This window comes from Apodemus sylvaticus, chromosome 10, assembly GCF_947179515.1.
Source record: "Apodemus sylvaticus chromosome 10, mApoSyl1.1, whole genome shotgun sequence".
Lineage (NCBI taxonomy): Eukaryota > Metazoa > Chordata > Mammalia > Rodentia > Muridae > Apodemus > Apodemus sylvaticus.
In genome coordinates, this window is record NC_067481.1 from 56,531,411 (window position 1) to 56,544,701 (window position 13,291).

At 42.5% G+C, this 13,291-nt stretch overlaps 1 protein-coding gene across 1 annotated transcript in view; it reads left to right on the forward strand.

Annotated features, from left to right (window-relative positions):
- The window catches only part of Cfap52 (cilia and flagella associated protein 52), a 43,619-nt gene that overhangs the window by 19,447 nt on the left and 10,881 nt on the right, over positions 1–13,291 (forward strand). Inside the window, exons 5-9 of the mRNA XM_052195715.1 lie at positions 2,726–2,825; positions 3,695–3,811; positions 8,955–9,055; positions 9,805–9,975; positions 12,140–12,288. Coding sequence (XP_052051675.1) covers positions 2,726–2,825; positions 3,695–3,811; positions 8,955–9,055; positions 9,805–9,975; positions 12,140–12,288 — 638 coding nt within the window. The remainder of the gene's footprint in view (positions 1–2,725; positions 2,826–3,694; positions 3,812–8,954; positions 9,056–9,804; positions 9,976–12,139; positions 12,289–13,291) is intronic.

A 13,291-nucleotide genomic window follows, 5' to 3' on the forward strand; every position in this document is an offset into this window, starting at 1 on the left:
TGTTCTCTTAGGGTCTGTATGACATCTGCCCAGAATCTTCTACCTTTCATAGTCTCTGATGAGAAGTCTGGTGTAATTCTGATAGGCCTGCCTTTATATGTTACTTGACATTTTTTCCCTTACTGTTTTTAATATTCTTTTTTTTGTTTAGTGCATTTGGTGTTTTGATTATTATGTGACAGTAGGAATTTCTTTTTTGGTCCAGTCTATTTAGAGTTCTGTAGGCTTCTTGTATGTTCATGGGCATCTCTTTCTTTAGGTTAGGGAAGTTTTCTTCTATAATTTTGTTGAAGATATTTACTGGCTCTTTAATTTGGGAATCTTCATTCTCTTCTATACTTATTATCCTTATTCTTCCCATTGTCTTCTCATTGTCTCCTGGATTTCCTGGATGTTTTGGGTTAGGAGCTTTTTGCTTTTTGTATTTTCTTTGTCAATGTTTTCTATGGTATCTTCTGCATCTGAGATCCTCTCTTCTATCTCTTGTATTCTGTTGCTGATGCTTGCATCTATGACTCCTGGACTCTTTCCTAGGTTTTCTAGCTCTAGATTTCTTGTCTTACTTTGTGATTTCTTTATTGTTTCTAGTTCCAGTTCTAGATCCTGGATGGTTTTGTTCATTTCCTTCACCTGCTTGATTGCGTTTTCCTGTAATTCTTTAAGGGATTTATTTATGTCCTTCTTAAAGTCCTCTCATCATCATGAGAACTGATTTCAGATACAAATCTTGCTTTTCTGGTGAGATGATGTATCCAGGACTTGCTATGGTAGAATTGGGTTCTGATGATGCCAAGTAACCTTGGTTTCTGTTGCTTATGTTCTTACGCTTGCCTCCTACCATCTGGTTATCTCTAGTGCTAACTGCCCTATCTATAGCTGACTAGAGCCTGTCCTTCCTGTGATCCTGGTTGTGCCAGAACTCCTCAGAGTCAAGCTACCTCTGGGATCGTGTGATTCTGGGATCCTATGATCCTGAAATCCTGGGTATGTCTGAGCTCCCGGGAGTCAAGCTGCCTCTGTGACCCTGAGATCCTGGTGTGACCAAGTTCTTGGGATCCTGGGAGCTTGTGCCCAAGGTCTGCTCAGGGTACCAGCCTGGACAGACTGAGAGGAACCTGAGCCACTGGTCTGGCAGAGTTCCTGCATTCCTGGGTCCTGCTGTTCCCAGTTACTCCTGGTTTTGGGACAGATGTTGTGTTCTCCTCACCTCTGATCTTATGATCCTGGGCATGCTAAAGTGCCCGGGAGTGGAGCTTCCTCTGGGTGTTATGGGACTGGCTACTAGGTTGGCAAATTCTAATTAACACTTTCTGATTTGAGATGTTGGTAGAACTCTTTATAGTGTTTTCTTTTTTTAAAAAAAAAATACTTTTACTAAATCTTTGAGAATTTCACACAACGTATTTTGATTATATTCACCTTGGATGAACGCAACATATAGTAGTGAAGCACCAGCCATTTATTAAGTGCTTCATTAATTACTAACTTAAACTTTTACTCATTTAGTCTCACATCTCTTTCCTTGGAGATGGTAATCTCCGAACTAAAATAGTCTCCATTAAGAAAGGTGCATGTCTGTAATCCCAGCACTTGGGAAGCAGAGGCAAGAGTTTTAAGGCCTTGGTTACACAGTGAGTTTTGAGGCCAGCCTGGACTACATGAGATCCTGCCTCTGAAAGAAAACAAAAAAAGATATCACCCTTTTAAATGGTTCTACACAAATGAACACCTCATTTCTCCTAACTGAGATTCGGTGTCCTGGACAAACATCTCCTAGTTGCCCTCTCCCACCCAAGCCTCTGGCACATTCCATTTAAATTCCACAAGAGTGAGGTCAGGCAATATTTGTCTTTCTGTGACAGGCTTATTCCAGCTAGTATGGTGTTCTCCAGATGTCCACCTTTTTAAAGGGTGAACACTCGTCATCCACTCATCCACCAATGGACGCTCAGTGTGTATACCCCATGGTGACTACAGCTCAAAACAATATACGGGCACAGCATATGTTAAATAATACTGAAAGTTTCTGGGAGTGGATTTCAAGTGTTCTTACTAGGAACTTACTAAGTAAGGTAACACATATCCTTAGCAGTTTAATTTAACCATTGCACAGTATGCTCATACATTAAAACATCTGCTGTATATCATAAGTATCTGTAACTTTACTTAATAATAAGAGGACTTCTCTGAATATTAAGAACCCTGGTTTGTGCTACACATATTTGCATGACTTATTTGTTAATTTATCTTTGAGGCAGGGACACATTTATGTAGCCCTAGCTGTCCTGGAACTTACTATGCAGACCAGGCTGGCCTCAGACTCAGAGATCTGCCTACCTCAGTGTCCTACATGCTGAGAGTCAAGGATGCACCACCACACCTGGGTTGTTCGCTTGATTAGATACCTGCTTCTCAGTACAATGGGAAGAGTGTACACTTCAATGCATGACAGAGCAGGGGTCTGAATCCTGTTCTGGGGGTACAAGCTCTGTCTGCATTGTCCCACCTGGAGAGTTGGGAACTGTGCAACCTACCTCCTAAGGGTTGCTGTGAGGCTGAGTGGGAAATTCTCAAATTGTACAGTGGGCTCTAAAAGTAAAACCCCTCAGAAATATTTCTTCCCTCTTCCTGTCAGCTTCTCCTTCAAGAAGGGGGTGGAAGCACCCTAAAAGATGTGAAGCAAGGTTTAAATGGGTATTCATTTGATTGTGATTTTTCTTTGTAGCGGGACAATTCGAGTGTGGGAACTGGATCTCCCAAATAGAAAAATCTGGCCAACTGAGTGCCAAACAGGACAGATGAAAAGAATAGTTATGAGCACTGGAGTAAGTACTGCCTCAACTGTTGCTACATTAACTCCTAGTGCAAGTGACTGCAGCAGCCCTGGACAGGGGTGTACACGCACTGGGCCAGGCTAGGGAGGAGGGAGAGACCGGTGGGATGCTGATGAGGAGGTACAGCTCAGAGGGAGCACACAGCTGGGAAGGAGCTGTGCAAGCACTAAGAGGTCCCATTTCACTGGGACTGAGCCATTCATTGCCTAACATCCAAAGCCTGACCTGGAGGGAAGCCTTGCGGCCAGGTGACGCTGAGAGCATGCATGTAGCTGCTCCATCTGCCACCACTGCTATTTCTTTCTTTGGAAATGAAGTGTCTGATAGGAAAATGCACTGCTGAAATGCAGACTCTTCCACAAAGAGATGTTATTACATGCTTGAATACAGAGTCACAATTCATTCATAGAACTCTCTGCTCCAGTCCTTGATTAAGTCTTCCTTTTTAATTCGTAGTTCGTGTTCTCTCTCTCTCTCTCTCTCTCTCTCTCTCTCTCTCTCTTTTTCTCTCTCTCTCTCTCTCTTTAATGAACATAGCTTTTGGAGACTTAAAGCAAGTGTGAGTTCCCATAGAGGAAGTGCATCTTTATCCTACCAGCCCTTTGGAGGTGACTCAGCAGCTGGTCATGCAAGTTAGCATCAGACCCAAATGAGTGTCAAGTGAAATTCCCCCTCCAGCTTCGGCTGGCCCTGCCTCTGCTGCTCTCACAGCTAGGCTGACCTATCCTTAAGTCTTGGGAGACTGATGCTACCAGGCGCTTCTTTGTCAGACGTTGTAGAATTCCATCTCTTCCCTGACTGGGGCTTCGTAGGCTACTGGGGAGACTCGAATCTTCAGGTGTCTGTTTCTGATCTTCCAGATGGCTGATGATGACAGCTTTTTCTACCTTGGCACCACAACTGGGGATATTCTCAAAATGAACCCCAGGACCAAACTGCTGGCAGACACTGGGCCTGTGAAGGACAAATTCAGCTTGGTGAGTAGAAACCATCAAGGGCTGATCCAGTCCTCCCTGTCACTTTCTCCTGCATAGAGTTTTGTTAAGGAGAAGTCTGTTGGGGGGGGGGTGGCGGAGAGGGAGGCAAATTAGCAATGGATACAAAGCCACACATCAAAGTCAGCTTGGCCAAGCTGCACTGGCCAGTTCTCCAAGCCCTACACGCTGGTTCCCTTCAGGGCAAGGTCATTCTTAGGTGTCACTCTAAGGTATCAGTACCTTGTCCGTCTTCTCTTCAAAGCACAGGCAGATCTGTTTCTTCAAAATTTGAAACTATTATCGCTTCTAGTCCAGTTGCCATCTATGAGAGAGGTGTATGTTTTGTAGTATGTATGTGTGTGTGAGTGTGTGTCTATTGTGTATCTGTGTGTATATGTGTGTACGTTAGTGTGTATGTATATGTATGTGAGTATGTGTGTGTGAATGTGTATAAGAGTGTATGTCTGTGTGTTTTTGTTTTTATCCATCTGTGTGTGTGAATATGTGTATGCATAAGTATGTGTATGTTAGTGTGTATTTGAGTGTGTGTATATGTGAGTACATTTGTATGCTTGTGTATGTATGTGAGTGTGTGTGTGTGTGAGTGTGTGTGTGTGTGTGTGTGTTTCTCAACTCTAATAACTAGATCTTAGATTTTAGCCTCTGTGGTGCTGCTGTAAGTCATTCATGAAACCTAAAAAAATCATTGCAAGTGCGTAGTTGCAGAATTCCCAAAAGCTATTACCAAAACTCTAGTAAGAATTTCTAACTTTTAAACAAAATTAAAGATTCACCACTGAATGATGATTTTATAAAATAAGGACAGCTATCTCTAACATGCCCAGAAAGTTCCAAGGGCTGCTTTCACTAAACTTTGAGTTGGAAAGTTTGTGTGCTAAGTCCACACCCGCCTGCCTCATTTCTGATACCAGAACAGATGGTTCCCATGGAAGCACATCTACTTTCCCACTTAACACACATTCTCAAGAAACTGAAATACTATGCAGTCCTCTTGAGAAAATGTCAATTTCCTTAATCATATCATCATTTTATATTCAAGATTTTAAAGAAGTACTAAAAAAATGGGAAGAAGCCTGCTATAGAGAGTACAGATAGTATTTAGAAATAATCAAAGCATGGCCTAGATCAATGGTTTTCCAAATTATTTAAGGGAGGCAGATTCTAATACTAAACAGATAAAAACAAGGCCAATCAGAGGAAAGGGAGAAATGTCCTAGAGCCCTGCCAGTCCCAAGACCTGCTAGGTCTCCAAAGGCCATCCAAAGATACTACTTGAAAACTACTGCTAGGCATGGTTTCTTTGTGTTTGTTTTGTTTTGTTTTGTTTTTAATGCCTGAACAGTGCTTTGGAGCTAAGCTTCTACTAAGCAGATGCTGGCTGCAGAGGAGTCCCTCAAACCTCTGACATTTAAGCCTCCTCCCAGTTCTTGCAATGCTGATCATTTCAGGGCTGCTGGTTAATCCCACAGAGCAGAGATTCCAGCTCAGCTTTCAAGAAAGCAAAGATCTCTTGAGGGATGGACGCATAAGAGGTGGTAGTGAAGATGCCCTGTTGGAAAACCAAAAGTTGGAACTCTCCTTAAATGTCTGATCCTGGGAGAGAGAGGCCAAGAATTACCATGGTTTAAAATCAGCTATGCAATAGATATATTTTACTACATTGGAAGAAGTTGACTGTGGTGATAACAGTAATAATAAAACCGGGATGTTTTACAAGGTCTCAATGAGAAAACAGTAAAACAAATGAAAGTCATCAGAGAATAACTGAGAGAGAAATAATGTGTGTTTGAAGCTAGCGAGACACTGTTGTTTAAATATTGGTTCTTGCCCTGGTGGGCTCATGCCCGGACTCCCACCCAGGCATGGGAACTGGTGGCAGAAGGATCAGTAGTTCACAGTTATCCTTGGCTATCTTGTGAGTTCAAGACACATGAGTGTCTGCTAAAACACACACACACACACACACACACACACACACACACACACACACACACACAGAGCAGAGAGAGAGAGAGACAGAAACAGAGAGGAAAGAGAGTGAGAGAGAAAGCCAGTTCTTCCAACTGGATTTAGAGATTTAATGTAATCATGACCTAAACCCAGAGTTAATTAGAGGTGCTGAGAAACTGAGTCTAACAGTGATTAAAAAGTAGGAACAGATCCAGAGCAGCCAGCACACCCACCGAAGGGCAAAGCTGGGGGAGTTAGAGGATTCCAAAGCCTACCAGAGGTCTGCAGTGATAAAGGCCGTGTGGTTTTAATGAAAAAGTAAGTAGGTGAAACAAAAGAGTGCGGAAGCAAACCTGCACAAATAACACTGACAGAGGAGCCAAGACAATCCAATAGAGAAAGGACAGTTCTTGCAAATGATGCTGGTACAAGTGGACACCCCCATGCTCAAAAGATGTACCCCAAACCAAAACCCTCACAGTGATCTCACCCCGACCTTAACCCAGAGCCAAAAATAAAATGTAAAACTTACAGAAGATAATTTAGGAAAAAGTAGTATGACCTGAGGTTTAGTGATAACATACTAAACACAATGTGTAAGACAGTCAAGGAGAGATGTGTTAGTCAGAGTTCTCTAAAGGAACAGAAAGTTAGAATGTATATATATTGTATATTGTATATACATTGAATATATTATATGTAACATATAATATATACTCTATCATATAAAATATATACATTGTATTATATATAATATATATATATTTAAAGATTTATTTATTTATTTATTTATTTATTTATTTATTTATATGTGAGTACATTGTAGTTGTCTTCAGACACACCAGAAGAGGGCATCAGATCTCATTACGGATGGTTGTGAGCCACCATGTGGTTGCTGGGATTTGAACTCAGGACCTTCAGAAAAGCAGTCAGTGTTCTTACCCGCTGAGCCATCCCTCCAGCCCCATATATAATATATATTATATGTAATATAATATATATTTTATATATGGGATTTATTTGAGTGACGTACAGGCTGTGGTTACCTGTTTCCTGACAGAAGTGCTGAGAATCTTGAGTTGTTTGGTCCATGACACTGGTTATCTCAGCTATCCCAACATTTGGTGATGGAGTCCCATTAAGTCCTAGAGAGCTGAAAGTCTTTATTCTGCATTAGAATAAACCCAAAGAAGTAGGCTCTAATACCAGCAAAGGATGCCTCAGGAGCAGAATAGATGAACTTGCCAGCCAAATGCAGGCAAGCAGGCAAAAAGCAAGTACTTCTTTCTTCTGTTTTTGTTTGTTTGTTTGTTTTGTTTTGTTTTGTTTTTTATATGTGCTGCCACCAGAAGGTGTGGCCCAGATTTAGAGTTTGTCTTTTTGTTTCAAACGACCCAATCAAGAAAACCATTTATGGGCGTGGCCAACTGCTGGGTCTTCATTGATTCCAGACATAGTCAAGTTGACAACTATCAGAGCCATCACAGAGTGCACGAGAGGGGCCAGGTTAACATGGAGTTGTGCAAAAGGTGTCACCAAGAGATTGAGAGGTCAAGCCACGGAGTGGGAACATTTGGCAAAGACACCTCTGCTAACGCACACAGTGCTGTCTCTGCTCTCTGCTAATGCACACGGTGCGACCGTCTCTGCTCTCTTACTCTCTCTCCAGCCTTTGCTTTTCTTCTCAGACACTGTGGAAGGTCTTTCAAGTTGGAACAGGCAAAAACCAGCTTAAAGAAACTTGAAAGGCTATATTTTTTTTTCAGTTTTCAAACCTTGGGGTTGTTTGTTTTTATTTCTTTTGTTTGTGTTGTTGTTTTTTCCTTCGATGCTGGGGATGAAACCCAGTGCTAACTAGGCATGCACTTCTGTCATCAAGCTGCAAGCTCAGCCCTCAGAACTCATCAAGACATAAGCCTATCAAATCATTAACAGTGAAGGTGGAATGCTTTCAAATAAAATAATAGCCATTGCTTTGGTTGGTTTTGCATAGCTGTAACAGAATGCTAGAGACTAGGTGATCCATAAACGTGGAAGTTCATTCAGTTCATGATCCTGGGGGTCGGAGCTTTTCAGGGTTCAGTGTTAGCCTCTGGTGAAGGAGCATGGGCTACAGCATCCCATATCTGCCCAGAATATAAAGATAACCCCCGAAAGAGCAAGAGTCACTTTTTACTAAGTCTGAAGATCACATGGTCTTCTTCTCTGAGCTTCCAAGCAGCTAGAAACACAGATAGATGAGCATTTCCCTATTGAGCTAAATTCACTGTTAGTGACAAACCATTCTCTTTATAACCAATGCAATCCACAGGGACAGAGGCTACATGATCTTTTTTTCTTTTTTCTTTTTTCTTTTTGAGATAGGGTTTTGGATAGCCTGAAACTCACTGAGATCCACCTGCCTCTGGTTCCCAATTGCTGGGATCAAAGCTGTACACCATCACATCTGGTTCATGAACTACCCATAAGGCTCTGCTTCCCAGCACTGTCGCACTGGGGTGTAGGTTCCATCACTGACACTTGTTGAGGCGTACACTCAAATCATGGCAGTCATGCACATTTTCAATTAGAACCTTTATGGAACATACATTCCTCCATATAGTTGAAGACCGTCTGGAACTTTAAATGTGTTTCTAACTATTGTTAAGATTGTATGCCATATGCCTTAGCTCAGAAAATATAGTCACTGAATGGTAAAAACTGTCCTGTGCTGTCTTTGGATGTTACATTGGACCCTGCATTTATATGAATTACGTTCTGGTGGAAACCATGGCAACTGAAGACCCAGCTTACCGAGGCTGTGCCTTCTGCTGCAGCTGAGCTTGAGTGGATGACTATCTGAACACTAATAATACTCAGTCTGTTCAAATGCACAGGTGATCTTAGGGAGGGAGGATGGTGAAGCTTGCCTACTGCTTGCAGGCAAGGAAGGCCTACTTCTTAAGATATGAACTTGAAGTTGGCATTGAATGTTCTTGGCCAACCTGGAGGTACATCATGATCCACACCAAACAAATATGTGCAGCCTTGAAGTGCCCCCAACCATGCTCCCTGTGTCAGGTGCTCCCTCGGTCAGGTGCTCCCTGTATCAGGTGCTCTCTGAGTCAAGTGCTGCTTTGCTTTTTAATGGCAAAACTCTTTAGCTCTTTCCTATCACTGTTTCTCCCCGTAGGGAGTGTCGGCTCTCAAGTGCCTGAAGATGGGAGGTTTGCTGGTCGGCTCAGGAGCTGGCTTGCTGATCTTCTGTAAAAGCCCCAGCTACAAACCTATCAAGTAAGTTCTACACACCCACCACAGAGCTGGGGTCGGCGGAGACCCACTACAGAGAAGTCCACTTGAATCCAACCACTAAATGGTTGAATGGAAGAACCAGATTGTGGGCATTGTGGCTCACACCTTTAATCCCAGCACCTGGGAGGAAGAGACAGGTGGATCTCTGTGGGGTTTACCCAGCCAGTTCTACCCAGAGTTCCAAGCCATTCACAGATACACAGTGAGGCCCTGTTTAAAAGAAATTCATATCTGGTTAAAGAATCTCATCTTGTCATTAAGTATAGAGCTGGAATCACAGGGTTTCTTTCCCATGAAAAAGTTCGCGTTAAACCAAAGTTGTTCTTTGGAACCTAGAGGCACGCCAACCTTTTGAAAAGTACATGGCTTTGTGTACACTATATTAAGACATGATACTGGAAATCTGAGGCACCTTCCCCCCTAATTTGTAAGGTTTTCTAAGAAATGGTTTGCCCTGGACATTTGTGCCCAAGAACCTGCCTGCCTTGCCCAATCTGTTTCGGACCACATCTCCCTAAAAGACCTTCCTTGACTGTTTTAACCTACACTGACAAGCCCCTCCCTTCTGATCGTGGGCATGCAACACTGTGAATAACTCAGGCTTTCCCAGCTGTGTCATCTCTTTGAGGGCCCGTCCCATACCACATGACTGGTTTGTGTCCCCTGCAATCGGGTGGGCAAATGCTTGCTGGTTGAGTGATCTTGCTTCACTTTTGTGCATTACCCCGAAGGAAAATCCAGCTGCAAGGTGGTGTCACCTCTATCACGCTCCGGGGAGAAGGACACCAGTTTTTTGTAGGAACAGAAGAATCGCATATCTATCGAGTTAACTTCACCGATTTCAAAGAGACTCTCATTGCAACTTGTCACTTTGAAGCAGTCCAGGACATCGTCTTTCCATTGTAAGTAGAAGAGGACCATTAGAATGTAGAGATTTGATGCAGCCCACAAAGGAATTGTGCTCTATTCAATTACTTTCAAGATTCCTTGATAGTATTATTTTCCTGGCCAAACTTTTCAAGTGTACTGAATTATTTTATTGGACCTAGGAAGAGCCATTTACTTTTAAGGGTTATAGGCATGCATGCAGTGGCTGCAGAGGCCAGAAACAGCCATCAGAGTCCCCGGAACTGGAGTTGCAGACTATTGTGAGCCACCATGTGAGTATCAGAAATCAGAACCCAGAACTTCTTAGAAGAGCAACTAGTGCTCTTAGCTGCTGGCCATCTCTCCAGCCTTCCAATGGGCTTTTTTTTTTTTTTTTTTAATTTTCTTTTCTATAAGGTTACCTTTGTTTTCCTTCCTCTCCTTTGCATGTTTTTTAAAATGCTGGGCAAGGGTGATACACTTCTAAAGTGCTTGGGCAAGTGAGATGGCTTGCTAGGTAAAGGCAAGCTGAATTTAAGTGACTCCTTGAACCCACACACCGGAGCCCCAGAACCTCTCCCACAATGCCCTCCAACCTCCACTTGCCTGCTGTGGTAAAAGCACATGATCACACGTCAAGAATTCTGTGGAAAATGCTGACCCATCATGGGAAGGGCGCATTCCTGGGAGAGCTTTTCTGTGATTTCCCAATGCCAGCTGGGGAAAAAAAATCACTGAAGTACCTCTTCTCAGGCTGAATTTTGTTTAAAGCAGGGCCACAACATCCAAGGCTGGCTGCAGTCTTGAACTCTTTCCTGATCCTTCTAAGGTTCTGTGTCCTGAGTGCTGGGATCAGAGGCAGGCATCACCATGCACAGCAATGTCTGTTTCTGTCTGTCTGTCTGTCTGTCTCTCATTGTGTGTGTGTGTGTGTATTGACAGAGGCCAGAAGAAGGTATATGATATCTCCTGGCCCTGGAGTTAACAGAAAGTTGTAAACTACTCAACTTGAATCCTGCGAACCAAACCCAAGTTTTCTGGAAGAGACTTGAGTGTTCTTAACCACTGAGCCATTTCTCCAGCCACTATGGGGACATTTTTTTAAAACTATATTTTCAATTGTATGTAAATGTCAAGCTATTTGGGGTTTGTATGGCTTCGTTTTCTTTATTGCACTTACACTTTATTAATTTAATTTAAATGTGTGTGTGTGTATGTGTGGACATTTGTATGTGGGCCATGGTGCACATATGGAGGTCAGAGGACAATTTTTAGGCGTTCCCCTTTGCTACCTAATCTCAACTTTGAACACAACTCTAGTGTGCAGAAGGGTCTACATTTTCCCCTACGAATTCTAAAGTGAGAAAACCTTAAAATAAGAGAGACTCGAATATTTTTGAAACATGTTTAAGATGAAATCAAAAAATTGCTTGAGGAATGTTTAGATTAAAGGTTAGCTTTCCCAGAGACTACAGGGAATTTTACACTTATAAACCAGATGGTTTCTTTTACCCTAATATCACCCCCTTCTGTATAAAAATTAGAGTAATGTATAATCAATCATCTGACACCTTGGTAATCTATATCCCATGTACAAGTGGCTCTTTCTGTCCCAGCCTGACTGACCAATTACTCAGGGATACTTTTCTTTGTTCATTATTTTTTATTTTCTGAGAACTAAACAAAAAGAAGGTGCAAATGTGAATTTGACCATGTTGCTATTTTCTTCTTTATAATTTTAACAACATCATTGGAATTTGCTTTTTAAATAAAGATATTCTATGGTTATATATTTATCTCAAGAAATGCTACTTGGTTAGGTATATACAGGCCTCCAGACTGATCCAGATATATACCTAACATACACAGATATTTGTGTGTGTGCCAACCAAACCCCACAAAGTAGTTTAAAAGGAAGTAATGTGACTATGTCTCTAATTTAATCAAGGTTTAGAAAGATTTCAAATCAGCTTTCTCTTCATAAAAATTTGTTCCAAGATGACAAAAGAGTTTCACTAGAGACTATGAGGAACTAGGCGTCTTCCCACACAAGAAATCTAACATTACACCTTTAGGTAACCAGCATCCCACAGGCATGCTGACCCATATCCTCATGAGGCACAGCTAATACGAAATGCACACCAATCACTGTGTATCTTTGATGGCCACACCTCTTATCCCTCGATGGCTCCTTTGTAGTGGTACTGCTGAGTTGTTTGCTACCTGTGCCAAGAAAGACATCAGGGTGTGGCACACCATGTCCAAACGGGAGCTGCTTCGGATCACCGTGCCCAACATGACCTGCCATGGCATTGACTTCATGAGAGACGGGAAGAGCATCATCTCAGGTAACAGGATGTATAATGGTGGCACATGCTCAAAAGGTAGAGCCATCCTTGAGTTGTTTTTTTAACTTTTTGTTTGTTTGTTTGTTTTTAGAGATCAAGATAGGGTTTCTCTGTATAGCCCTGGCTGTCCTGGAACTCACTCTGTAGACCAGGCTGGCCTTGAACTCAGAAATACGCCTGTCTCTGCCTCCCAAGTGTTGAGATTAAAGGCGTGCACCACCACTGCATGACCCATACTTGAGTTCCAAAGGTCAGCCTGTGCTACATGAGACTTTGTCTCAAACCAGCAACCAAACAATAGACTCGGTAGTTGCTTTCAGTGGAGCTTTGCATTCAGATTCTGGCTGAGGTCTCAGTTCTTACTATTCTTGTTCTCTCTTAGTGTCTGCATGCGGGTCATCAGGGGCAGCCTTCTGCCATCCACCTGCCTTCCCTTAAGGGCAGTACTTCTCAACCTTCCTGATGCAGAGCCAAGAAGGGATGGGCTCCTAGGTCTCCGTATCAATAGCCTTATGCAGACTCACTTGGCTTTTCCTCTCGTTAACCCTTTAATGCAGTTCCACATGTTGTGGTGACCTACCCCCCCCCAATTATTTTGGTGACCATAAAATTATTTTGTTGCTACTTCCCAACTGTGATAGCCCCACTGTTATGAATTATAATGTAAATGTCTGATATGCAGGATATCTGATATGTGAAAGTGTTGTCTACTCCTGAAGGAGTCCCAACCCATAGGCTGAGCACTAGACCTTAGGGTCTGGCCTCTCCTTGCAGTTCTTTTCTACCCAGGAAGTTTCCTAGCTGGGAAGAACTTTGCCTCTCAAACTGCTCCACGTACCAGGTATATTTTTCATAGTAGGAAAAATAGTTGGTGCTGAATGGATTGGAGGCTTAGGATGAATAGAGCCTTGGCTTAGAGTTGTTTGTCTAAGAGATAAAAATCCAACTCAAACTAAGAAATGCCGCAAAGAATTCTTTTTACTTTTGCATTCATGCCCACAAC